General features: G+C 56.3%; 1 protein-coding gene across 1 annotated transcript; it reads right to left on the bottom strand.

The window, feature by feature from the left end:
- Positions 1–241: 241 nt before the first annotated feature.
- Positions 242–24778, bottom strand: AMN (amnion associated transmembrane protein). Its single transcript, XM_062577696.1, is given in 13 exon segments — positions 242–352; positions 1081–1183; positions 2580–2763; positions 4139–4325; positions 4902–4984; positions 6581–6689; positions 6812–6949; positions 7848–8071; positions 9251–9338; positions 20661–20705; positions 20821–20939; positions 24219–24287; positions 24589–24778. Coding segments are annotated over 13 exon segments (1650 nt in total).
- Positions 24779–27793: the final 3015 nt, after the last annotated feature.

Raw genomic sequence — 27793 nt, 5'->3', positions numbered from 1 at the left:
CAGCAGCATGTGAATTTGCATATATTTGCATGCATCTCCATAATTTCCAAATCACCCGTTCGAGCCACAGGGCCTCCGGGGGCTCTGGGCAGGGAAAGGGGACGTATCGCGAAATGCATTTCGGCACCTCGGTGCTGGCGCTGCCGCCTTCGCAGCGCCGCGCGCCCTGGCTGCACGAGGGGGCTTGCGAGGGGCCGGGGGGGCCGCGGCGGCGCTGCCACGGCCGGGCTGGGGTGCGCCGTCAGACGTCGACCTCGCGCTCGTCGTACAGAGGGTTCAGGTAGAAGACCTGGCTGTCTTTGAGAGCCATCTCCTGCCGCGTGTCCTCACCGGAGGCAGCGCCCGGAGGCTCCTGCAGCAGCAAGAGAGGGAAAAACACCCGCCGGAGACGTGAAGCAAAGCTCGAGCAGCCCCCTCCTCACTGCAGGCGCCGCAGCAGCGCTGAGCTCTGGAGCCGAGGCACTTGCGAGGGGCCAGCCTGGTGTGGCCACCAGAGATGGGGCCGTCACACAAGCTCCTCCCTTGTGAGAAACCCCCGCCCTGGGCACTGCAGCTGCAGCGTGGTGCACCGTGTTTGCAACGCTGCGCATCGCGGGTGCAGTGCTGTGCCTTGGGGGTGCAGTGCTGCGCATCGCGGGTGCACTGGTGTGCGTTGGGGGTGCAGTGCTGTGCCTTGGGGGTGCACTGGTGTGCCTTGGGGGTGCAGTGCTGTGCCTTGGGGGTGCAGTGCTGCGCATCGCAGGTGCACTGGTGTGCATTGGGGGTGCAATGGTGTGCGTTGGGGGTGCAGTGCTGTGCCTTGGGGGTACCGTGCTGCTTGCTGCAGGTGAAACATGCTGCATTACAGGTGCACCGCTGTGCACTGCAGGCGCAGTGCTGCATGCTGCAGGTGCAGTGCTGCATTGCAGGTGCGACAGTGCACATCACAGGTGCAGCGCTGAGCGTTACGGGTGCAGCGCTGAGCGTTACGGGTGCAGTGCTGAGCACCGTCTCTCTCGAGCAGGGACAGAAACCCGCATCCGGGCAGGAGGGTCCCCGCAGCCCCCGGCAATGGCAGAACCCATGCGGACGGTGACTCACCGTGGTGTCCGTGGGCGCGTTGAACATGGGGTTGTCAAACCCTCTGCCGCTCGCCGGCTCCGGGGACGCCAGGCCCCGCGCTCTGCGCCCAGGCCGGGGCAGCCTGCGGAAGAGATCAGGGGGTCAGCTGCCCGTGTCGCCCTGCGCCCGGGGTACCCATCCGAGCGGCTCCGCAGCCGAGGTCCCTCTTGGTGCTGACAGCGCCTGTTTCGGAGGCGTGTCCGGCATCCAAACGCGCGTCAGCGGGAGATAAATCATCAAGGAGCAATTACAGGGCCGGGAGGTTTATTTAGGAATGAAATGAAGGCGCTGGTTTATTGCTAGGAAACGCTGTGCCGGCGCGGCAGGTGCTGAGGGGTCACGGGCCGCCGCCGGCCCGTCCCTGCGCTGCCCGTTTCCTTTCCGCCACCTGCTTTTTGCCTCTGAGCCGCCCCAACGCGACACCGCGCCGGCAGCCGGCACCCCCCGGCCCGGCCCCGCTCCCGGCCCCGCTCCCGGCCGGCCCCTCGCGCGCTGCGGGCCGCCACGTCCCGGCCTCCGGAGACGCGGTGGCAACCAAGCCCGGGCCGCGCGCCACGGCCACGCCGAGGCGGTGGGACCCCCGGAGGAGCGCGGGGCCGGCCGCGTCGCGCCGCGCGGGGCTGGCGGGGCGGCTCTCCCGCCCTCTGAGCCCTTCCCACCCCACCTCTGCCTCGCAGGGAGGAGAGGCGCGAGACGGGCCCTCTCCGCCCGGCTCCGCGGCTGCGCTACGCTTGGGTGCCGCGGTCGCTTTCGTCCTTCCCCGTGGATCTGCGCTGCTCTCTGCGCAGTACTAATGACGACGGCGCTAGCGGAGGGCAGCACTGCCCTTTTTTTTCTTTTCTTTTCTTGATGCTTTCCTGACTACGAAGCCGTAGGACAAATATTTTGAATCATTTCTGTGTATTTTTGTTTAAAAGCAGGCAGTGTCAGTTCTCCATCCCCACGCAGGGCTGCAAACTAAAGGCTACTGGGAGCAGCAGGTTTCCACGGAGCAGCAAGGTCAGCACAGCCCTGCTCCTGCTCCAAGCACAGCACACCGCACAGCGCCAAGCAGCAGGTCCCTCTTGGCTGTGGAGGAAGCTGCATTGCCAGAGTAAGCGTATAAAGCTGCCTTTTCAGTCATCTCGGACCTTCCCACCCTGCCCTGGCTGGATCCTTGATCTAAATGAGCATAGCATGAATCCTGCTTTGGTTTATGCCTGCCTCCAAACAAAACAAGGAACCAGTATCTTCCAGTACAACAGAGGAGTGCCTGGCTACACCCAGAGGTGGCAGGAGGGATGAAGCTGTGGTTCCCGGTGCAAGGCTGGCTGCAAGGCCAGCGTTCAGTAACAAGTTGCCCTACAGTAGCAGAAGCTGAGGAGCAGCCCCAGGCTTGGAAGATGCTGAGGAGCTGGGGCATTCGCCACTGGCCTGGGCTGCCCAACTGTATGCTGCAGTGGTTGCCAATATTACCCATACAGTGCCTCCAGGAGCACGTTTCCTACCTTAGCATTCCCTTCCTGTAGAGAAAGAGCATCCCTCCGAGCAGCAGGAGGCAGAAGAGCAGGGTTGAAATTGTCCCTGTTAAGATCTTCCTCAATGGGCTGATTCCTGCTTGCCCGCTGAACATGCTGCCAGTGGCCACCTCCATTTTGCTGCTGGATATGCCAAGTGCTTCACCTGGGAAACGGTGAGAACAAATATTAAGTAAGGTCTGGACAGTGCAACACTCACCCCCACCATCCGCACACTGCCCTGATTCATGCACAAGCAGCCATTGCTGCTCCCCTGGTTAAGCTCATTTCCCCAAGGCAAGGAGGAACTAAACAGCTATGTAGCCTCAACCAGGATAATAAAGTCTTATACTAACACAGCTTTGTGCCTTGTTCCTCAGTTATGATCTACGCTTCCATCAGCATCTCCCAACTGATATGACTGTATCCACCTCTAGCATTGCAGCTGGAGAGCAGCTTTGCAGAAAAGGACCTGGGGGTCCTGGTGGACAAGGAGTTAACATGGGACCGCAATGAGCTCTCACGGTAAAACAAGCTATCCTGGGGTGCATGAAGCAGAACATACTGCCAGCAGGTCGAGGGAGGTGATCCTTCTCCTCTGCTCGACACTGGTGAGGCCATATGTGGAGTACTGTGTCCAGGATTGGGCTCCCCAGTACAAGAAGGATATGGACATACTGGAGCAAGTCCAGCAAAGGGCCTTAAAGAGGATTGAGGGATCAGAGCATCCATCATACAGGGAGTTGAGACTGTTCAGCCTGGAGAAGAAAAGGCTCAGGGAAAGTCTTATCAGTGTGTACAAATATCTGATGGGAGGGTGTAAAGAAGACAGAGCCAGACACTCTTCAGCAGTGCCCAGTGACAGGAGGAGAGGCAACAGGCACAAAGTAAACATAGGAAATTCCACCTGAACACGAGAAAAATACTTCTTCACAGTAAGAGTGGCTGAGCACTGGAACAGGTTGCCCAGAGAGGTTGTAGAGTCTCCTTCTCTGGAGATACTCGAAATCTGACTGGACACGGTCCTGGGCAACCTGCTCTAGCTGACCCTACCCTGAGCAGGGAGTTGGCCTAGACAATCTCCAGGGGTCCCTGCCAACCTCAGTAATTAAGTCCGTGATTCTGTTCTTCTCACACTGCTGTCCTATTATGATGGTACAACTTCTGGGTAAGCAAAATTTCACCAACAAAATCTTTAGAAAAGCAGCACACATGCGTTTTAGGAAGGTTTAGAGCTGAGCCAGACTAGAATAGAGAGGAGGAGGACAAAGGCAGTGCTTTAAAGCCGTGCACAGCAGATGCCATTTCCAGGCAATCAAGTGTTTTCAACGCAGGGAGCATCGACCGAACAGCCCCTTGATAGCCTGTGATTCCCATCACAGGGCGTTGCTGCTGAAAGAGCAGGGACGCAGGGTTAGCAAATGTGCCACAGCTGACAGGAGTGGGTGAGGAAGAGCTGCTGGTGGGGAGGCAAGGAGCTGCCATCAGCGGTGGGTTAGATGCAGCCGTTGGAGCCCAGGCAAGGAGAAAGGCAGTGTTACCGTGCTGTGCGATGTCGCTCATGATGTCTGCAGCCATCTGCTCAGCAACAGTGCCTGTCTGCGACCCAGTCCGGTCATCGATGAGCACCACCTGGATGACAGGCGTGGAGCTTCGCAGTGCGACTCCCAGGAAGGTCTGTGCTTTGTGTACCTTGGATATCGCCATCTGAACTGCAGCGTATTGGGGCTTTTCAAAATGCAAAAGACATGCAAAGAAAGCAGTAGGCAGAGATTAGAGTCACGTCCACAGACAGCCATGATGGATGTACCAATTAGGCCCATCCAGAGATCTTCAAGTGAAACCCACCACAGAAGTGCCATTCCTGTTATTGCATTGCCTTTGATGTTCCCAAATGCTAGGTTCCCCTCTCCCACCCCGGGAAGCTGTGACGGGCTCCCCTGGCATGCAGCATCCCCCCAGCACAGGCGAGAGCACCAGGAATGCTCTCCGGATGATTCCTGTGGGAGCCAGCAGCTCCCACATCCGCGACGGAGACCAGCCAGTCAACCCCCCTGCCTGACCCGCAGCCGAGGGAGCGACTGAGTGCAGCACGCCCCGTAAACTACATGGTGAGATGCGTGCAGCCGTAAGGAGGGCAGGAAGCTTCCAGCTCCGGACCAACAGAGCAACGTTCAGGCGTTGATCCTGCTGGTGCGAGTCCCGAGCACACCCGCACCCACGGCAGCTCCGGGCCGCGGGCGTCCCGGCACGAGCCGCCTCCCCGCGCCCGCGGGCCCCCGGCCCGCCGGCCAGCCGACGTACCAGGCTCAGGAAGGCTCGGACAAGCCTGTCGCGGTATTTCTGCAGGTCAAAGCTGGGAGCGAACTCCAGGTGAACAGTGGCTCCTGCAGCCCGAAAACAGAGAGACGAGACAGAGCGCAGGGTCACCCCGCTGGCGCCGGTCATGGAGCTGCGCCGGCGCCGGTCGCCGTGCTTGCCGGCATGAAGCCCGATGCCGGCTGCCGCCGGAGGCACGCGGGGCTCTGCAGCGCCTCCGGACAACCCGCTCTCGGCATAGCGCGAGGAGCAGCGGGCCCGCGGCCGGGTCCGAGCGGAGCCCCGGGAGCATCTGCTCCTGCTCGCTGCTGTTTTTATTGACTGGTTTCGGCTGAAAGCTTTTCTTTTCCACCATATTGCCGAGAGCAGCCTTCTGTTGGAGGCCTTTTCCTGCACGTTCCTGCGGGAAGCTCTGTGTTTATCTGGATTTCAAGGCTGCAAGGCTGCGATTCAGCAGTGCCGCGGTTTCTTTGGGTGTAAAGCACAGAGGAGGGGATGCTCATATTCCCCGTATCGCTGCACTGCAGTCACTGATTCAAGTATTTTCCTTGAGAAAAAGGCAAGTGAATGTTTTCTTGAAATGGGACGTTCTCCTAACGGCTTTTAAAGGCTCTGCTTTTATGGGCACATCTGAGAAACAGATAGCGCCGTTTTAATGAATTTGGTACGATAACAGTTAAAATTGTGTAAGAAAAACTCCACTTAACCTCCTAGGTAGATTAATGCATAGGCAGACGCGTGCAGAGGGAATACTGTCAATGTGTCAGTTACAGTTTATTTTAAATATGTATGCTATTTTAAATGAAATAAACTCGCTGCTGGAAAGATGACATTACTGTGAAAAAAAACCATGAAAACATTTCCTTTGAGTGTTTGCCATTGCATAAACTCAGCAGAGTCCTATTAGCTTGATGAGTTTTGACATCCTGGCAGGATAAACCGGCGGCAGGGACAAAGGTCCGCAGCTCGGCACCGGCTCCCGGAGCCGTGCTAACGCCTCGGAGGGACGTTCGCTAGCCGGGCGGGTGGACGGGCCCCGGGGGAGCGGTGCTGCGGCACAGCGCTTGGCCTGGGCTCTCCGGGACCCCGGTGGGTCACCCGTGTCCTTGGCCACCTCTCTAAGCGCACGTCCCTTAGCTCCTCCACCGATCGGGAGGGCAGAGGCGCTATTGCCCCCACCCCGGTCCTCTGCACCCACGGTCGCTGGACCTCGGCTCTCCCTGCTGCCAAACAGCAGCCGCGGCAGCCGGCGGCTTCGGCAAGTCCGCTGCAGGACTTGCCCGCGCTCGCGGCTTGCTCCCAGCTCACCAAGCCCCGGGGGGCCGGGCGCAAGCGTGCCCGCGCTGGTCGCCCCGCTTGCACGCCTGCAGCGAGCCCTGCCGCCCCCGAGGGGCTGGGGCTGCCTCCCGCGCCGGGGGCTCTCCTCCGCAGCGGTGTTAAAGCCGGTTCTGCTTTAACACCACTTCTGGGGGAGCAACGTGAAGCGAAGCGAGAGGCGGGGAGCAGCACCCCTCTGCACCCCCCCCCGCCAGCCCACCAGAGCCTGCAGCCCCCCAGCAGCAGGTCCCCGGCGAAGGGGGAAAGGCGAAGCCCCCCCCACCCCGAGCGCGGGGAAGGGGCGGCGGGGCAGGGCGAGGGGCAGGGGGCCGGGGCGCCGCACTCACCGCAGACCCCGCAGCAGTGGCCCAGGGGCCGCAGCGGGCTCCGGCACGCCGGCGCGGGGCACGGCCTCCCCGCCGCCCCCAGCAGCGCCGCGCAGATGCGGTGGCCGTCCTAAAGCAGAGCGGGGGCAGCGTCAGCCCCCCCGGGACCCGCCGGCGGGCCGGGTGCCCCCGTGCCGAGCCCCGGGGACACCCCCCCCCCCAAAGCTCCCGGGTTTGGGGCGGAGGGCTCACCTGGGCGTTCCCGCAGACGCAGCCGGACTTATCCGGGCACCCGGCGCCCGACACCTGGAAAGTGCCGTTCCCGTGAAACTGCAGCGGCGCGGAGGGGCCCCGCAGGTAGGCGGCCAGGGCCGCGGTGCTGCCGAACGTCTGCCCGGGGGGAGAGCGACACGAGCGGGCGCGCGTTCGCAGCGAGGCCGGGGTGGTTTCGCCGGCCGGCGAGCCCCGACGCGCTCCTGCACGCTCCCCCCTTCTTGGCTTTTGCGTGGGGCCAACGGGGAAGATTTTTCCGATATAAAACGGGAGAAGGACCACAAAGACACATCACTAGGAGCAATAACGCCAGCAGACTTGGGGGGGGGGGGGGGCGTCTTGTTTTCCCTCTTTCTGCTGGACCAGAGAATTCAATTTATCAGCTCTTAGTTACAGGAGAAAAAGGCTGGACCCGAGACGCTTTCCTTCGAGCTGGGAAGCGTGTCCGTGCATCCGGGGCTAGCGAACGGCTGTGGACGGCTCCCGCCCACGCAGCCGCCAGCGATCCCCTCGCCCGCCGGCTGCCGGGGCAGCGTGGCCCTGCTCTGACGCGGCGGGAGGATTTCGCACGCCCTCGGGGTGGGGGGGACAGCCCACCCGCGGCACGGAGCGGGCTGCTCCCTCGGGAAGCCTGGACACCAGCACGGCTACGGTGCCAGCCCCGCTTTTGGGCCGGCCAGTGCCTGAGACAGTCCCAAAGGGATGGGGAGGCTCGAGCTGCCCGGAGCAGCCCTCGGCCACCCCCGTTTCTGCCTGCCTCAGCCAGGTCCACCCCACCGTGGTGCAGGCACAGCGCTCCCACGGCTTGGTGCCTCAGAAAAACCTCCGTGCAAGGCTCCAAAGAGCTTTTTCCCACCCTGGAGAGGAGCCTGGCACCCGGTGCCCGGTCTGCGGGGCTCGCGGGTGTGAACCCGCTGGGTTCCCGCGCTCCCTCTCCTTGTGACCTACTTTGGGGGCCGTGGCGAGGAGGCGTGAGCCGAGCACACCGCCGGGTTTCTCAGCCGCCCCGCGTTACCTGACCCATGAGAGAGATGCTCCGGAGATGAATCATGCCCTGCGATGAGTCGACGTTTACCCGGAAGGAGGTTTCGGGCTGAAAGATAACATCGTCGTACTGGCATGGGACGCGCTCCTCATCCACGGCGAAGATGTGCCCGCCGCCCGGCTGGGCGGCCGTCTGCCACAGCGCCGGGTCGAACCACGCGAGCCCCTCGGCGTCCCCGAACCTGGCGGTCGAGCCTGCCGAGAGCGGCGAGAGCGGTGAGCGCGACCCAGCTCAGCAGCGTGGCGCGATGCCCGCCTCGCAGCCCAGCCCTCCCCAACAGCTGGATTTTTACCGATTAATATCGATTTTACCATTTACCAATTTTTTTACCAATATCATATGGCTTTTTGTCGACTGTTTTTTTTTATATATTCATATATTTTTATTTATTTTTAATAGTTTATTTTTAATCTATCCGTGAAAATGCTCACGGGAGCATCCCAGGGTGGGAAGCTAAAGCCGTGTGCAAACGGGAGAGGGCTTCCCAAGCACGTCCGAAACAGGTCAAACAGATCCAGTGGGGAAAAATGACAGTGATGGAGGATTTTTGGTAGCGACCCTGAACAGCCAGAGGCTGCAGTCCCTCCTCCAGACAGACCCACTGGTGCCTTTACTTTCCTAGCCCTGCTCCTTCCAGTTTCCCAGGCGCTTTTGCCCGGGGGCAGAGGCAACCCACGTTGATCCTCCTTGCAGTTCAGAGCTGCCCACTGGGGCCCCAGTGCACACGCGGCTCTTCCTCACGCTCCACTTTTTGAGTCTAGTTGCTTTTCTGCAGCTGAACTAAAAAGTCGCTTGCCACTGAAAGTATTATTTATCTCTTTTAAATACCAAAAATACCTCTCCCTCGCAAACAGCTTTCAAGCTAATAACAGGCACCGATAAAACGAAGCTGCTACCTCAGTCATTGCAAATCTCAGTTTGAGACTAGCAGGAGGCTGAATGATGTGTTAGCGCTGAAATGCCTTTACGCAAATACTGGCTGGGCCAAAGGCCAACTTTCTGAAATGGCTGTGGTTCAGCTCTCTGAGGCCTGGGTGTGTAATTCATAACCAGTTTTCTTTAGAAATACTATGGCAAAGAAAATGAGGACTTTGATGTGGCTACGTGCTTAATAGACAGGGTAAAATGCAAACAATATTTACCTCTGCTACAACTTCAAAGACTTCCCTGGTATAATTATTTTTTTAGAAGACAGGTGATCTGGCAGAAAGAGACAAATCTGATGCAAAGGAGGTCATCAAAGAAAGGTAGATATTAAAAGAGGAGTGATTCGCTTTACTCTGAGGTGGGATAGCAAAGACCTTTGTAGAAGCGTTTGTGCTGAATTTGCATGATTAAGGGCTGATTGAGTGACTAGTCGGGGCACAAAATACCTGAGTCACATCCTGGATCCCAGCTGCCGTCAAAAGCTGCAAATCCTGCCCCAGATGCCAGGATGAATTCTCCGTTCAGTGGAAGGTACTAGACAAAGGGATTCAAAACATCACTGCGCGCTCCCGCTGCCAGCCACCCAGGCTCGTAATCAAATAACCATGGTAATTATTCAGATGTCTATTATCCTCACCGTCTCCCAGGCACTTTACAATCAGCAGGAGTTACCCTCACCGTGCCCGGTGCAATGGGAAAGCATCATCTCCTTTTCTTTACAGAGGGGGACGCTGTGATGTGGAAAGGCAGTTTCACTTCATCTTATAGTAACACAAAATCATGATGTGTTTAGGGAAAAAAGAACAAGACAAAGCAAAAATAAATCCTTTCAACAGCTTCTTAGGTATATAGGCTCCCAGCCATCTCTGAAATGGACCTAGGATGCCACCAGCAGAGAGCCAGGTCCCCTCCATCCCCAGGCAAGGCTGCGGCTGAGGCTGTCCCAACTTGCACTTTGCTAGCATAGACCAACATGAATGTGTTTATTGAATGATGGGTCCTTATAAATCTGTCCTAGCTTGTCCCATTGACACTTGGAAATAGCTTTAACTGAGGACACCACCATGCCATTCAGCATGTCTCACCATGTTGACATCCGTCTGCCACACCCACTTACACGCAGCACATGAGATGATTAAAAAAAATAATACACAGGGTCAACCAAAGCTTGACGAGAGGTCAGCTAATGAATTTGCCCTTGGAGCGAGCTAAGGAAAACACACAGTGGCATCTAACTAGCTGCACTGCCATAGCTAGAGCTGCTCTGTAAGACATCACCACCAGGTAGGCAGAGTCCATGTCTGCCTGGCTTGAGCCAGGCAAAGCATCTGCTCATGGCCACATGGGCAAATCCTGCCTAGCTCAAGGTGCACAGCACTCCAGCTTGCTCTGCATCTGGGGATCATCCCACTGAAGAGCTCTAGCTGGCCAGGTCACCAGCCAGTGTTGCTGACTCCAGGACACATTTTAGCAAACAACCGAGTTGAGAAACTCATTTATAACACATGGCTTGTTCAGTCCGGTTCATCTTATTTTCCGTTTACAAATTGCTCAAGAAAACGTTGGGTTTTCCCCTTTATTTTCATGTGTCAAGGAATGAGTAATGTTCAAGGCTCTGTTCTCCTCTAATTTAGTCTATCCAGGGTTTTTTAGCATCAGTCTTCAGAGAGTAGCTGGAAGCTCGCCAGGACTGCATTTTGCCCACACATGGGGTCCTGTGGGCAGGGAGAAGTGTTAGGTTGGATTTTAACATTTTGTCTACCTGATCAGTCTTCAAATGTACATATAGATAAGCAAGGCTTAAGGAATGACTATCACACATGAGTTGTGAGAGCTCTCTGTTCTTACGGTAATCATGCCTGAGGATGCGCTAGTCCATACGGGGACCACCTGTGTCGGCATTTTCATCGAGGCAAAAAGCTCCTCATCCTCAAGCTGCAAGCAGCTGTTTCATACGCTTTGTGACTTGACGTTGCAGTGCTTTGAAGTCCATAGCCCAGATCATCCTTTTGCTTCACAAACCGTGAGAAGCCAGAGCAGAGAGCAGCTGCCACAGAGAAGAGCTCACATTGCTCTTAGGTACCACCTGTTTCAGATCCAGGAGCACTGCACTTCACTCTGGTCTAGACAAAAGGTGATGAAGAGTAGAATAAGTGAGGCCAGGGCACCATCTGCCCCCAGGGAATGTAGTCTCCCCACTAACCAGAGGTGAAGTGCCTAACTGGAAACCACACCATCATATTCAACAAAATTCTCTCTCGAGTAAGGAAAGTTCTTCCCAGGCTGAAGCATTAAAAGAGGCTGAAAGGTCTGTTAGGATAACAATGTCAAAGTATTCTTTATCTGCAGATATAAAAGCAATATCTAGTAACATGATGAGGCTCAGGACTTGGCCTGCTTTGAGTGAGGCAAGATTTATGTTACCAGTTCCATTTACAAGGTCCTTCACTTCAGAGATGTTCCTGCTTGTGCTCCTCCAAGCCCATCTGGGATCAGGCTGCTGGACACTTTGTGATAGTCAACTAATGCCAAGTACCCAGGGCGGATACGATCAGGGCTGCCAGCCAGCTGAGTCTGGCTAGGTAGACCCTTCCTCCCAAGGCTTGCTTCGCCTGCTCAGGCAGGAGCAGTGCCAGGCCCTCATAGCTGTCTCTCTCACCAGCCATTGGGGATTGGACTCTCAGTTTGCTGGGTTGCCACCCTGGCCAAGTTTGTGGAGCATCACCGGCCTAAGCAGGAAGGATAGCCAGCTGGCTGTAGGCTGATGGGTACCACCTGAGCTCTTCAAGATAGGTTTTTTGACTGGATATATTTGATGCTTTTTGCCATCATATGCTACCAGATCTTCACTGCAGCCAATTCTGGGCACTCAGGCCCACAGTTGAAGAGATCTTTGTGAGAGAGGAAGAACAAGCAGACAGCAGTTGCTGGTGGTAGGGATGAGTGACATACCAGGTCTATGACTTAGCTAGTCCTGCTATGTTTTCCCAGCCTTTGGAAGTTGGCTTTCATGAGTACTGTGGCTGGATCAAGACCTCTGGGTTGGTAAATCCCTGCCCTCTTCTCTGGCTGAATGAGATCTCGTTCACCAGTAGATTTTTCCAAACACATTGACTGAGGTTGCATATCTGAGTTTCCCAAACCCCTTAAGGTGGTCACGAGTGATGCAATGAGCTTTTCTATCCAGCAGGTTGTTTGTTCAGAGCTTAAAAAATCAACTAGAGGGGGAAAAATGCCACAAAGATTATACCTAGACAAACAGGTACCTATGCTTGTAAACTGCTTCACTCACCCTTCTCCAGGAAGCAATGCAAAAGCATTTTGTGCATGCATTATAAGCAAGGAAAAACTGGTAAGAATTCACACTTGCTCACATGGCTTAGAAAGAAAGCTATAGCGATCTAGCTGAGTTCAGTGGGGGGACACTGGGGGTGAAGTAAGCTTTGTTGATTAAAGATGAACACACACACAAAAAAAATATGCAAAAGCCAGTCCAATGACCAACCACATCCTTATGTGCCTATGAGGGACTAGAGGCGAGATATTGCTGTAGAGAGGGACCTGGATGGGATCACAGCAGATGCAGGGTTAGCAGCACTCATGGCCAGTAGGGAGAAGCAGACTAAAAGGTCTCTTAGCCTCTCTCTGAATCTGCCCCACATCTTCAATGCTGATGTTGCCAGCTTGCTGGGATCTGGATCCACTGTCTGGAGAAGATGTAGCTTCTCCAGCTAACGCTGAAGATCCTTCTCCACCACAGAGGTCTACAACCTAGGCTGGCTGGAGTTTTCAAACCCAAAGAAAGATGTCCACATCCCCCCTGCAGTGAAAGCGTGGTGGGGAAAGGAGAGGCCCCAGCACACACACCATCCCAGTTATTGACCAGTTCACATTGAGCTCTAGACCAGACACATATGACAGGGACTGCCCCAAACACATGTACACACGTTCGCTGGAAGTAAAACTGCAAGTGTGCAAGCTAGCATAAGGAATCACCGAATCTGCAGAAGATGAAATGCAAGAGCTGCTCGGCAGGAGTTTCTGAGGAAGGCCTCCCCCATGCCAGCATCCACAGCTAAACTCCCAGCCCACAGAGACCTACTTTACATTCACCACCAGGCCCCACAGGCAGGCAGTGGTATTGCTTACTGGTTTGAAACAGAGCTGAACAAGTTCTCCCCAAGATGCATGCCCCTGGCCAGCGTTTCAGAAGCAGCTCAGTTGCCCAGTGGGTATTAGTTTGTAAATAATTTGCACTGTTTTTTTTTCTTAACATAGCAGAGACTTAAGCATCACAGCTCACTGCAGAGGACAAATGGAGACTCTGGTTGGGAAAGTGGCTTTCTGCAATTGGTAGTTTAGTATAGAAATCACATATAGGCTGGGACACTTTCCAAGAACATTTTGAACTGAGCAATGACATATACCAAAGGACCAGTGCCAAAAAGCTGGCAGTTTCATCTGCTTTCTCTTACTCCTGCCAACCTGTACTCCAGGGTCATTAATACAGTGAGCTACTTAGAGTCCCATTAGTCATTTCCCATCCCTGATACTGGTAAATGACTTATCTCCTTGGTCTTCATTAGCAAATGTAATGACAACTGAAACACGGTCACACTTTTTCTCACTAAAGCCAGCAAAAAAAAAAAAAAAAAAAAAAAAGGAAAGAAAAGGAAAAAAGAAAGACCACGTGCAGCTCTCAGCCCATAGCTTGGGCTGCACAGTCCAAGAAGTCCCGAGACGTTCACAACTGAAAACGAAGAAACTGCCTTTCTGAAATAAAAAGGAAGAAGAGAGGAAGGAGTGACTGGCAGGGTAAGACCTAACTTCTGAGTTTACAGTTCTTTCCTGTTTAATAACCTGCAGCTCTTCCTACCTAATGACTAAGGCCTGCGAAGGCGGCTTTGGAAATGCGGGACTTTCAGCCGGCCTCTGGCACATCCCCGCTCTGCCTGGTCAGCGAATGCCGGCCGGAGGCGAGCGACGGCAGCGTGATCGGCACGTCATGTCCATCATCCGTGCTGGATCGGAGGGGTTTTTTTTCCCTCTCTTGGCCACCGAGGACGCATGCAGTAACCCACCCCAGTCACTGAGGCTGGAGGAAGCAGGTTCCTGTCTCGGCCGTCAAATCCCTCCTTTGCTGGGGCAGCTCCAGCCCAGAGTGGAAATCCTTCAAGCGAGGCTCAGCGGCCTCCGGCACAGCCTCTCGGACCCGCGGGGGCGGCCGGGCTCATCCCCAGGCAGCACGCGCGACCAGCCGGGAAGGCCGGACTGCCCGCCGGCCGCCCCGCCGGCTCCGGGCGCGCCGAGGAGGGCGACCCGCTGCCGAAATGGGCCCTGTCCGCCCCATGGCTCTCCTGCCCGGGCCTTTGAGACGTGCACAGCAGGCGATCGGGCAAGAGAGCGGTGTGCTGGTGGGACACGGCTTTGCCGTCGTCCCCTGCAAGCTAACGAGGCACTTGGCTGCAGGTAGGATAATCTGGCAGCAGTGCAGCTGCGCTCTCATTAATGCAGGATCAGGTTCCTCCGCTGCGTCTACTCACCACTTTTTGCCTTGCATTTTGAAGCGGGGGCCCCTGCACCTGCTCCCTGCAGCACCGTGTCTAAGTTGGTCTTGGCACTGCAACCCCCTAGAGCCGCGTGTAGCCCGTCGTATCGGCTCTCCAAAACGCAGCGTGGTGCTGCAGGAGCGACCGAGGCCGCGTGCTCGGAGCGGGGCTGGCCAGCCCCTCTGCAGCCGGGCGGAAGCAGCAGGAACGTGCCCCTTTCCTACTGCCCATGTCCAGCTCCGCTCTGGCATTTCTCTCCTGATCCACGACTCCGCTTGTGTCAAAACGGTCTGCTGGTTTTGTGATGGGAAGCAAAATCCAAGCACGTTTTAGTCTGGTTCTAGCAAATGCAAGTTACCCAGGCTTGACTGCCCGCTCCAGCTGTTCTGCAGAGCCATGATAAACTAAGAAAACAACAACATTTCCTAGCCTCAGGGAAAAAGAGAGTGAAGACCTTGCCAAGCCCACACCAACATTAGCAGACTTCCAGCCTTCCCCCCGCCAGGGGCCCACGCTCCTGCCCCAGGCCCTGACAGTTCCTCACCCCTGAGGCTAAAAGCAGGATGCAAAGGCAGTTGGGTCTGGAAGCCGCACAGACTGCAGGCCAGCGCGGCGTAGATGTGTCCCGGGCTCGTTTCTCTCACTGCGGTCACTGTCCCGTTCACTAGGTGACAAACGTGTGCAGTAGTGGAGGCAGGTCCCACACGGGGTGGTTAAACCACTGCACGCCAGTGGGGTCCGCACTAACAGCAGAAGCGTCACCACCGGCGCAGACCCGGCGGCACAGCATCCTGCTCTCCGAGCAGAAACTGGGTGTCCTGGAGCAAGGACCGAGAACGCAGCGGATGTCCGGCAGCCGTCAGCCAGCGGGTGGAAGGGGCTGGCGCGCGCCCGCTCCCGGGAGCACGGCCACGGCGCGAGACAGCAGCCGGGCTTAGCCTGGCGGGAGGCGAAGGCGACACTGGGGCAGCACACGTCAGCAGGAGGGACTGTGTCTCAGTGACCAAAGCCATCTCTAGAGGGCACCTGAGATGCAGGTGTGTCCTGCATCACCTAGGAAGAGAGCGTAGAGACGCGGTTCCCGTGCGGAGGAGCCAGTGTGCCGGATAGCAGCCCCTGTGAGAGCACAGTACGGGAAATCAAACTAAGGCACTAGAGTTACAGATGCAGAACCCAAACAGAGGTTTAAAGCTATTTGCTAAATCGACTTAAGATTGGTCCAATTCATTTTTCTGAACTTCCCACTGCGAACAAGGTCACACCGAGCGCTCCGGGGCTGAGCATGGCTGCAAAGAGCGCAGAGGCACGGTCCCCAGTGTGGAGGGAAGGCAGCCTCTGTGCCGAACTGCCGCGAGGAAAGACCTGCCCCCAGCATCCGCTCCCGTGCCTTGGAACAGCTTGCGAGACCCTGGGATCCTGGCAAACCGGTCTGGTCATTACAGGCTTTAAAAATTTCTCCTGCTGGAAATTAGACTACAAGGAACAAATGTGCTGGGGGAGGTGTTATCCTCGATAACTGCAAAAGGCAGTTTTATTGCACTCCTCTCTCAGACAAGCCTTCAGTGGGAATGTTGCCAGCAAAAAGTCTGCAGGATTTGGGCTTATAATTATGTGCTGTCACACAAACAAACCCGCATACACACACTCCCATGAAATTTTTACCTTTACTTCAGAAAAAGGAAAAAATAACCCCTTTCCTTGGTGTCTTGTTAACCTGAATTCCCTGCTATTTTGCAGGCTGGGGGAGGGGAGCGCCTGTGCCTGAGACAAGCGTAAACCAGTGCAATTCATTAGCGCCGACGCCCCTGGAGAGCAATTGGCATTTCGAGATCAATCTCTGCCAGGAGCCGGGTAGGAGCATCCTGCAGCAAAGCCGAGCACATTCTACCCTCACAATTAGGCAGCTAAAAATATAATGCTGGTGAAGATGAGGCCCTCGGCAGACCCCAGCGGCCCGCAGGCGCCTGAGCCTCGCTGGAGGCTTGCTGCCCCGCGCGGGGCCGAGCCGGGGTCAGGCGGCGGCGGCGGGGAGCTGCGGCGGGATGCAGGGCGCCCTGCACGTGCAGCTGGGCTCTGGAGGAGCGCGGGGGCGGCGGCGCCAGCCCGGTGCCGGGGTCGCTGTGACCGCTCCGGAAGCACAGAGCCAGGGGAGGCAACCCGCGTGCGTCAGCCAGCGCTGCTGCTGCCCTCCCCGCTTGCATCGGCAGAGCCGTTTCGGCAGTGCCCCCAGCCGCCAGCCCCGGCGCGAGGTCCTCCCGCCCTGCTCCGTCCCGCGCGGCCGCTCCTGAGCGGCGGTGCCCCAGAGGGGGGGACCGGCCTGCCCCAGGCTGCCTCGGCGCGGGAACCAGAGGGGTCTGGGGCAAGAGGGGCCGGAGGGGGCAGAGCCGCCGCGGGCACCGCTGCAGGCGCATCCTCCCGCCCGCTCGCCTCTGCTCCCCCGCCCGCTCGTCCAGCTCCGGGCGACAGCTTCCTTCGTTAGCGTCACCCCTCTGCTCCGGGGATCGGAGCTGCGCTGCTGCCTTCCCGCGGGAGCAAAGCTCCTCTGCCTTTCCAGAGCTGAGCAGCTGGACGGTCTCCATGGACCAATTAGTCACTGGCCTCGGAGCTGCAAAGGACAGCGAGGGGCGCCGCGGACCCCTAGGGCAGCTTAGCGCACAGGGAGCACATCGGCGGCTGCAAAAGCCGGGGCAGCACCTCCTTCTGCCTGGGGAGCTAAGATTAAGAGTGTTTGCAGCTATTTATCCATGCAGAGGGTTGCTAGAGGCTGGCAGTAACGGAGAGGCCCCAGGACAGTGGGGTGTCCCCAGGGGGAGCAGCGGCGGGAAGGTCTGGGGGCGACAGGAGGAGACCATCAAACACGGAGGTTCGACCAGCCTGTCCTCGGCTTGCAGGGGCCATGTCCACACCGCTGGATAAAACACACCTGGGCCAGCGCCCCGACCCTGATCAGACAAGCCTGTTGTGCCCACGTGGCTCAACTCAACTCCTGCCCCCCCCCCAAATTACAGATAGCGTCGCCCCGGCCCGTGGGAAAGTGCTGGCCTGCACACCAGAGGAAAGAAGAAACCTGGGAAGCAGCTGAACCACGGGCTGCCGCAGAGGTCCGCAGGACTCGGAGCCGCAGGGGCCGGACCACGGTCCTGAGCGGGGCTGCCTCTGCAGCAGGGGTCTCCGCGGCGGGCGCCGGGGCGCTGCGCATCTTAGGCTTTTTGCAGATTTACCCTGCGGCTCCGCTGGAAGCCTGCTAAATACTTATCGGCTTCCTTAGGCAGCTAAATACCATAGAAAATCTAGCCAAATAGTGATGGTTATGCTTCAAAGTCACTTACACCTAAGCTGGATTTGGATTTAGTGCATAGCTGAATTAGAGACCTGCTTTAAACCACTTTTTTTAGACTAAATAACCACCGAATTGGACAATAAATGAGTCTGGAAGTGGGAAAGCATGGGGAGGATTAAGCTCTAAAAACAACTCTGGCCTCATCCTGAGAAATAGGCTCCCAGGTGCTCCGCTATGGCCACGCCGGACGGAGGGCGATGGGAGCTGCCGGGCTTCAAACCCGCAGAGCCGAGCACTTCCAGAGCAAGAAGCAGAGCAGTCCTTAGGTCCTGCGTAAGGAAAGCCGCCGCGCCAAAGCGGGAGAAGCCGAGCCCGCGATCCCGGCAGCACGCGGCCGTCGGCTGCTGCTGCCGCCCCTTCTTCGGAAGTGTAAGTGGGAACTGGGTTCCCGCAGGGTAGGTAGGAGTCTGCTCCAGGGAGGCGCTGAGCTGGAGACTTCCAAACAGCACCGAGCGAGGAACTGGATAATGCATTTTTTTTTTTTTATGCCGTGAGGATAAAAAAATCACTTCCTACTTCTTAGATCCCATCTGATGCACGTTTTTTTTCTCCCTCCCTCCAGGCTGCAAGTGGCTGCCGTGTGGGCTGAACACTGTCTTCTGCAGGATCTGCACTAAGTCAAGCTCAGGGCAGCGAAAACAGACGGCGACGGCCACAATCTCACTGCGAGTTCCCAGCCTGGTCCACGCACACGCATGCGTGAGGAGTGCCGAGCCGTGCTTGCGACGCCTGCGTGGTGCCCGCCGCGCTCATCCCCTGCCTTCTCCACCAGAGAGGCCTCAGCAGCTCGCAAGAATTATGTTCTTTCCCACTTAGCATCACCCAAGTGAAATCCTGCTCCAGCACCGTTCTCAGAAACTCCCGGACAGTCTGGCCTGAGAATTTCACGGGCTTCCCCCACGCACAGCAAACTCCCATTTTCTCCTTCAAAAGTTGGCCTGACAAAAAAAATTCAACCAAAACAGAAACTAAAAAATGATTTTCTTATAATGATAACCTGCTCCCAGCCCCGACTTTGCTTTCGTTTATATACACACACGTATATGCACAGAAATAGCAGTGGGAATGCAGCAAAACCAACCTGTCTGGAAGTACAAACACGGATATTTTGAAGTCCCGGTACACCTACACTCTGCCCCATCGCCATGCACAGCGAACACCCCAGGCCACGCCGGCTCGGGCGGCCCGTTTCGGTCCCTGGGCCCGTACATAAATGCATACAGGACTGCACGTGCGCACGCCCCGGTGACAGCCCCGCAAGGCAGAGGAGGGCTGGGGGAGGCCGAAGGACGGGCTCCCCGCGGCAGCAGGCACTGTCCGCCCGCAAGCTCCTCGCCGGCTGCGCATTTTGTCCTCTGATCCTGCAGCCAGCAGCAGCCTCCCTTTATTTATTTTCTTTTTTTTGACCAAAGACTGCATAGCATCTCCATGGCGACTCGAAAGCTTAATGAATTCCTGCTGGTTTAAGTGATTAATTCTCCGGACAGCTGAGACCAAGCCCAGGTGCTTGGCTTCGGGGCGGGCGGCTGCCGGGCGCCCGCACGGAGCCCCTGCTTCGCCCCCCGCGCCGCCGGTCGGAGCGCGGGGCCAGCCTCGGGGCTTCCCAGGCTTGGCTTTTGCAAGGCTAAGGCTATAACGAGCAATGTCGCTTCGCAGTTATGCGCTTTGCAGGCCTCCGATGAAAGCACTTGAGAAATATTATACATCCATCTGCAAGTAAAATAAAACCTACCAGAGTGATATTTTGCTCTTTTCTTCTCTAGGTAAATTCCACATCATTCATTACATGGTGTTTGTACGTATTTCCAGAGTATATTCTTTCCTTTGAAAATTCATATTTAAAATGCCATGAAAATAAAGCAACTCCTCCCAATATTTGTAGAGGAGTTAAACGTGGCACCGGGCGCTATTAAAGCATCAAATCTATTAGCGGCGGAGACAACCCGAACAAACCAGACCACATAAATCTCCGGGGCTTGCTGGGATTTAACGGCTGAGAAAAGAGGAAAGGCACCGCGGCCAGGCTGCAGCCTCCCTCCGACCCCAAACCGGCGGCCCGGCCCGGCCCGGCGACGCGAGCAGCTCCCGGCCGGCGCAGTAGGAAGCTCCAGGGCCAGATCCCACCACGTGGCCCGGGCGCCTCGACGGTGGGCAAGTCACCCCACCCCGGGGTGCTTTTTCCATGAAGAAACCCTCTTTGCTCCAAAATAAAGCTGGGGCCACGCCGCCCACGAGCTTTTAACGTTGTCTCCCCTGCAGAGCCTTTGGATTTTGTAAAAACAAGCAAACCCTCCCCGGTTCGCTGGCGGCTCCCGGCACGGACGGGCTCCTGGCGCCCGGGCCAGGCTTGGCCCTGCAGCCCGCTCCGGTCTCCGATTCCAGCACGCCGCTTCCGCAGTGCTGGGCACGTCACACCGCGCCTGCCCCGGCGTTGCCGAAGAAAAGGGTAAAAAGCAACAGCGTTTGGAAAGAAAATTTCTTGAGCTATGCTTTAGGGTTTCCCAAAACAGTTTGTTTTCATTTAAAAATATTTTTATGTCAGCTTCACTCAGCTTCTGCTTGGGGCGAGTCCCTGTTCTGCCACGATTTGGTGCTTCCTAAACAGACTACTGCAAAGGTTTCAGCTCCTGATTTTTTTTTCTTTCCTCTTGGGAGGAAAAAAAAAACAAATTTCTTCCAACAGAAATTGTCTTTAAAACAAAAACTAAGAAGAAAAGATAATCACAGAAGGGGATTTTCTGGCTCCACCTCTAATTTCCATAATTTCCACAAGAACACGGACCAACATGGGCTGCTGTAAATCTTGTTTCACACCCCAGCTGAGGCTTCTCTGCAAGTCGGACTGGACTAAGGAGCAAAATGTCCAAGTCCCATGTGGGAGGGAGGTTTCCGGTACCGCCGCGTTGCGACCCCGCGTTAACTGTGCTCCCCCCCCAGCCCGCCCTGTGCGCCAGTGCCCAGCCTTACCATGTCCTTCACGGGGTGGGGAGACCTGACAAACACAGAGATGGCCTGCAAGAAAAGCAAAAAAAAGGCCTCAGGGCATTTTCCATGAGCAGGTGAGGAATTTTTCCAAATGTTATATTTTTGGGGTTTAAAAAAAAAAAAAAAAAAGAGCCACAGGTACCTTGTCCCTCTCAAAGTGAATCACATCGCTGGCACACGGGACTCTGCCTTCCTCCCAGTTGGAAGCGGTTTCGAAGTTGGTGTTTGGAAGCCACTCTTTGTACACAGCGACCGCAGCAGCTGGGAGAGGCAAGGAAACCCGCCGTAACGCAACGCTCCTCGAGCGCCGGCACCGCGTGGGCCAGGCCCACGGGGAGCACCACGTCCCGTGCGTCTCCTGCGGTCGCCGGACCGGCGGGGGTTTTACAGCCGCTGCAGCCTAGACCTGCATGGCCACGGGACACCCCCCTGCCGATGCCCTCGGCCGTCCCCGAGGGGCTGCCGCGCCAGCTGGACGAGGCGGCCGCCGCGCAGGGCGTCTCTGCAGCCTGCTCCCGTGGCTGTTTCGGTGCGCTCTTTTACACAGCCCGCCAAGTCGTGCAACAGGTCAGCTGTGCCTCGCTGGGCCAGACGAAATGCTGCGCCCGCGGCAGCGCCCGCGGCTCGCAGGCGCGTGTGGGCATTCACAGCGCTTCAGAGTCCCAGTCCTCCCCCTCCTCCCAGGGCCTCCCTCTGCAAGGGATTTTTTTGGTTTAGGTGATATTTTTATCCCACCCAGGTGGAAAGATGAGTACGGGACCAATACTTCACAAGGAGAGACAAGGCAGCAAAGGCCTGCAGGCAACGGACAAGAATAACGTACAACCAGATACCTAAGCTTTAAGTTCAGTGGTTTCTTCTGAGCTTGGGACCTCAGTACACTAGACACTAATGAACGATGCAGAGAGCCTCTCATCCTTGGTGTTTCTAATCGGAATGAAGTGAGCAAACAGGGCCATGAGGATGAGATAAGAGGAGAAAAGGGTTTGCCCAGAGCACCTGAAGTGAGTCCTGCATGTGTAGCACAGTAAGTTGGCTGGTTTCATGCAGGTGTGTTCGAGGGTAGGAGTATTGTGGTCTCCACTGCCTGAGGCAGCACTGTGTTGGTTGACTCCCTGTGCACATCCTTTCCTCTCCCCTACGAACCCACTAGCAGCATGTTGGAAACTTCTTCGCAGAGGGAGTTAAGAAAGAGAGGAAGGGGTTGGCTGGGGAGATGGAGATGTCCTCACCAGCCATGGCAGTGGGGCTCTCTCAGGCCATGACAGTGCATTGGTGGCACCTGCTTGTAATTCCCAGCAGCAATGGCCCCACTTACTCAGGGAATCTGCCATCACTGAGGTTAGTTCCCACTCTAACCTTTTCTATTTGCACAAGAGCTTCTGAAACTTGCATCACCAAGCCTGACATTTCCCAGGCTTGACTTCCACTTGAAGATGAATCTCAAGTGGCCTGAATTAAATGGCTTCAGGCAAGTGAGTTATGAGAGAGGAAAGAAAAAATAAGAATCTTTGCTGTTAATATGCTTCATCTTTTCCTTCTAGAAAAAAAAAAGAAAAAGAAAAAGAAAGCACAGCAAAATACAAAGCTGGTTTGGGAGGGGATGGGGTAGTGGATGGGGAGGAGTGTAGCTTCAGCGCTGGAGATAGTTGGTGCTCCAGTGGGAGAAGGCAGGGAGAGCAGAGGTGGCGACAAGGGCAGGAAGAGCCACAGGGAGATCCCACCTTGCCTTCTCCCAACCACCCCAAGCCCTTCACCATCCCTGCCCTCCTCACTAGGGAAGTCGTCTCCAGTCGGGCTGCCACTGACTTTCACTAGTGAGGAAAGAAAGTGGCAGGAGAAGAGAAAAGGCAGGCGTGAGCGGGCCTGAATGGCTATGGGTGGCAGAAGAAGTTGCAAAGGAGAAAGTCAAAGCTGCTAGTGTAAATGTCGGGAAGGAGATTGGACTCGTGTGCACTAAGCAGGCTTTGTGGAGGCTTTATCAGCAAGTAATGATCTCCTTTGGAGCCTAATTGCACATTTGTGCTGTCTGACTCTGCCAGGGGCACTGCTGAGACAATTTTTTTGTAAATAGTCATGTCCAGACTAAGAGGAAATGATGTATTTTTAACCTGAGCCCTATGTATGAACAGGCGCCGGAGCTGAGGTGTGCAGCAGTAGGTTCGAGAGGAGCGACGTTGATGAGGAGCAAAGGGGCTTCCTCAGCCGGGCTGGAAACTCATCTGTCAAACCTGCTGAACGCAAGGTCTTGTGGAGGATGGGAGCCCACAAAATGGCTGAAAAACCTTTTGCTAATAGCAGTTAAAGATTAGAGCAGAATCAAAGCTTTCTTCATTTGTCACTCACTAAAAAAAAGACCTTGCTATTCTTTGATGTATGGCTTTCACCAAGTAAAGCGATGCACAACCCACCTGGGGACCCGGCTCTGCACTGCCCAGCCTCTCCAACCCCCTTCAGCGCTGACGTTCATCCACTCTGAGGCTGAATAGCCAAACTGAGGCTATTCCCAGGGAAAGGCCTGATCCAGCGGGATCCTTCACTTTGGCCTGACACTATGCACACAATCTCCCTGAGCTCAACTGTGGGCAACTTCCAGTTCCCTTGTGGCTGAGCCATTAATTAGAGCAAACCCCCCTCCCCCCCCAACATCTACTTTAAAGCTCTTTGAGAGGGAAAAGGACCCTGACAGGGTCCTGATGAGGATCAGACCCGAGGAGCTGCTTTTGGAGTTAAGGATGGCTGCAGCCACAAAAAGCTCGCTGCCTGGGAGACAAAAAAATCTTAAAGCCAAAGCCCTGGCGTATTAATTGCAAGTTGTTCTGCCCATGCTACGGTTGACTGGTGTCCTTCCAGCGGCTGAAAGCTGGGGAAGGGAGAGGTTAAAGCTCCAGCCGAAAGGCTCAGCGGCCACTTTCTGCACAAGCGTCACGTCCCCGCCGGCTACCCGCGGCGGCTGCACGGCACGTTGTCGCGTGTGCGCGCATGCACAGCAGAGAGGGCTCTGCACCCCGGCTCGGCTCGGCCGGCATCGGCGCAGCGCGGCCGTGCACGGCGGCCAGGGGCTCCGGCACTGAGGAGGTTAATCTGCTGGTGCCGAAGCTGTGCAAAGGTTTTTTTTCGTGTGCAGCTGTGCTGATGCATTCCTGCACCTTCTACATCCCTGGAAATATCAGCGTGCTATTTAATCAGCCTTGTCTCCGGGGAATCGCAGTCCTTGAACATCAAAGCTACATTCATATTCAATAGAAAATGGATCCTGTGGTGCAGAGCTGCTGGCTTCAAATAAGAGCAGAAAAGCCTGAGAGGCAGAGATGCAGCAAGTGTGATACATAAATCACAGGCTGAGCACCCAAGCCCGTTCTCTTTCCTTCGCTCTGTCCACTTGGAAATGTATTTTTCCATTTGCATTACAAATACACTTTAAGTGACGGAGCCTCCAGTTCTGCTCTGAAATGGGTTGCCCGAAGTGCACCTGAGACGGCTAAGTCATTGCCCGGCCACCCATGTTCTCCGTTGCCGTTGGGCCCTGGGTGTACTCACCAAGGAGCTGCAGGCATCCGAGGAAGAAAAACGGGCTCTTCATTTTGCAGCCTGCTGCCAGCACTCGCCCTCACAGCCTCAGCCCTGGCCGGACCTTGGACTGCCTGGAGGCACGTGACGGGCTCAGCCCTGGGCCGTCTACAGGGAGACGACTAAACCAGCACTGGGACGTGGGCTTCCCCGGTGGGAGCCAGAGCCTGGAGCAACCCAGAAGCCAGTTTGCCGTTAGCTCTTTTCTCAAGCTCTCCAGTTTCTTGGCATCTGTGCGGAGCTTGAGAAAGCCGTTGGGGAATGAGACAGGGAAAATGAGATTCGTGGGACTTTCCCGCAGCAGCCCCTGTTCACCAGATTAGTGAGTGAACCCATTCACACCTTAGTTCCTCCCTTGGTCGGTTTGGGGGCCTGCTGGAGGGTGGCGAGAGCAAACACACCACGTTCAAGTCCAACACGACTGCTGCATGCTGCTCTCCCCTGCAGCACGCCCGCGACTTTTTCGTCGCTAGTAGGGGTCTCGGTGCATTTTCAATTAGCAGCTCCCGGTGACGACTTGCAGTTGCCATCCCGGCTCTTCGCTCCGGCCCTGGCGCGGCAGTGGGGAGAGGAGCAGCTTTCGCCTCCCGGCCACCGGCTCTGGGGGAGCCACCGCGGATGCAGGCGCAAGGAGGCAGGCGCTCCTGCCCCCCGTGCATGCACACTGGTATGCTCACGTGCACTCAGGTGCATTTGCGTGTGCACACGCCTGTGCACACACACACATACACACACATATGGGCTGGCTTCCCACAGCCCCTGCATGTTGCCAGCTGGTGCCCACCAGCCTCACGACGGGACGCTCCTGATTTGTTTCCTGGGGGAGGTGGACCTTGGGAAAAGGCCAGACCAGCATATCCCATACACGGCTGCCAAATGGCCCACGAGACACGTAGCGGTGGATCTCCACAAGGGAAGTGGGGATGAATGTAAAGTAAGGCACAGGGGGAGAGTAATTGTAATTTCATGTATAAAACCATGGGCTTGGAGCTGACCACGCGGCTCGGGAGCGAGATGACAGAGGAGGGTTGTAGACAGCTCAGTGAGAATAAGCTGCTGGAGCTCAGGAGCAGCCAAAAATCATGATCAAGTGTCAGGAAAGGGGAGGAAAGGAACCAAAACCAAAGCAGAAGCCATCGCCATGAAGCTGTACAAACACGTGGTACGTGCCTGCTGCAAGAGCTTCCTGGAGCCTGGGAGGAGGCCAGAGAAGTGCTTGGAAAGGACGTGAGGAGGCAACGGGCTGAGCAGAGAGGAGGGAGCAGCGGGGAGAGCACGGGGGTGGCACCCCGTGCCCAGGAGTGCCCCGGCTCGGCCCTGGGCATCCCACCCCACAGCAGAAGGAGAGTTGTGGCTCCTGCCCCGTCCTTTCCCGTGCCAGGACGTGCAGCCCCGCGCTGGCCGAGAGGAAAGTCTCATCGGCAGCGGCTCCCTGCCTGGATACGAGTCAAAATTGAGTCAGCGTTTTCCAGGCAGGGAGCTGGCTGCCAAGCGATGTCCTGGAGGTGAAAGGCTCCCTCTCTCGTTACCACTTGCAAATCCCACCCTGGGGACTCTCTGGCTGAAGGCTGGCTGCAGTGAAAACGCCCATGTTTTAATAGGCAAGGAGAGCTGGGGAGGACACGAGGACGCTCAGCGACAGAAGCCTGAAGATCCAGCGTGGGCACTGGCTGTCCCAGCGCGGGTTTGACTTACCTCCTCACCATCTTCTGTGATAATAATATTAGGCCCTGTGGCCTCAAACAGAGAAGAATCGGAGCAGATGCTTCAACCCACCCAAGCGCAGAAGCTCACACCCTGCAGGGTGCCAGCCAGCTGCACAGGACATGGACTTCTGACCACATCGCGGTGCCCATCCTGCAGCTGAAAGAGCACCAGGATGTTCAAATGAAGGAGAAGAGAGCAGACGCTAAGCCAAGGGCTCCGTGGTCACGGCAGGCATGAAACCATTTTGGACTGGTGCAGATCTCAGCAAAACGCTACCCTTGCTCTCAGGGGCAGCTCCTGCTAAAAGCAGCTTGCCAAGGCTGTTCACAGGGCGCGATCACGGGCCCTTCTGTATCCAGCGACGCAGCCGGCATTGATTTGTGAATCTCCTTGGCACAGTGTACTGTTGCTTAAGCTTTGGTCGTCAAGCTAATCCTTAACTATGAGGAGCATACGGTCCCTAAGGTTAGGCAGTCAGTAACTGTTACTGCCTGGTACCTCCCACCCACCTCAAAGCCACCGGCTACTAGCTGTGATGATAGGATGGAGAAAAATCACATCCCACATGGATGTTTTTCTGTTTAAGAGAATGTTAAAGTCCCCATTGCAACAGCACATTTTATGCCGTCATGGTTTAGGCCGATCCCTGGTGGTGGAAGAGCCACGTGCCCATCTGGGAGAGCCACGGCCCTGCGCCACGGGGCCCGTCAGAGCACTAAGGCTGCACATTCAGTCAGCCCGTGAGGGCCACCTGCTTGGGGACTCCTTACCGACTCGGGAAGATGAACTTGTCCTGCTTTCACATGTCCCACAGATATCACGAAAAGGAGCCCAGGCTCATTGAGAAATGGATCACCAGGACCTCCTTCCCCCGCAGCACGGTTCCTCAGCAGTCCAAGAGCCGCGGTGCCTGCTGACCGTGGGGCTGCCTCATAACGTGTGTGGCCCTCACCGCTCGCCTGCACCAGGAGGCCTGTGCCTCCAGCAGTTATGTGGTTACCTTCTCCCAGAGGTAACAGCGAGATGAGAGAAGGTGCCAGAAGGCTTCACAGCTGCCTGCTTTTCCATGCTTAACCAAAACTGCTAGAAAGCCTCTTTCCCAGGGAGGCTGCACTCGCCTGAATGCCAAACCGATGGAGAGGGAGGAAGGGGCGATGCCCACTTGAGCTGGAGCTGTTTCCCCTTCCAGCCAGCACCAAGCCAGGAGCAAGACTGCTTTGAGGGAGGGCGCCCACACCAAAGCGCACCCAGTCCATGCAGCCCTCCTGCCCTTCTGCACACGTGGGTAGGGGTTACCCTGCAGCGCTGCTGTGAGACTGGCCACAAAGGACGGCTTTTATTGGCCAGACAATCAGTGATTTGGGCTGCAGTTGCCCAGAAACTAGAGATACCACGGCTGCCTTCCCTTTGCCATGCCCACCAGAGGACTGCTCTGCAAGAGCTTATGCGGCTTTACAACACTAGCAAGACCTGAGGTACTTTGGCGTTCTCAAATTGTGTAAAATACAGAGGAGCCAGCCAGTGCTGGAGAGCGAGGGGAGAGGCTGGAGCCTCAGCCGAGACAAGGCCCACACGCTTTCCTGGGGAGCTCCTGGAGCGCTTTCCTCCAACGTGGAAGTTAAAGGGGCACAAGCTCTTCCAAGCTCACTCCGTGGGAGAGCAATGTTTGAGTCCGGGCAATGCTGAAGAAGCAATTTTGGCTTCAGAAGGGAGAACAGGATGCCAATGGCCAGGATTTCAGACCTGTCTAGAAGGTGTACTCATACCTGCTTCTTGGCCTGTAGACCCAAGAAAGACAACAAGCAGCTTGCTAAACTTGGACAAGAAGAAGCAGTTAC

This window comes from Rhea pennata, chromosome 5, assembly GCF_028389875.1.
Source record: "Rhea pennata isolate bPtePen1 chromosome 5, bPtePen1.pri, whole genome shotgun sequence".
In the NCBI taxonomy this organism is placed as follows: Eukaryota; Metazoa; Chordata; class Aves; order Rheiformes; family Rheidae; genus Rhea; species Rhea pennata.
Note: the sequence above shows the minus strand (reverse complement) of the source record. Positions and strands in the feature narration are given on the sequence as shown.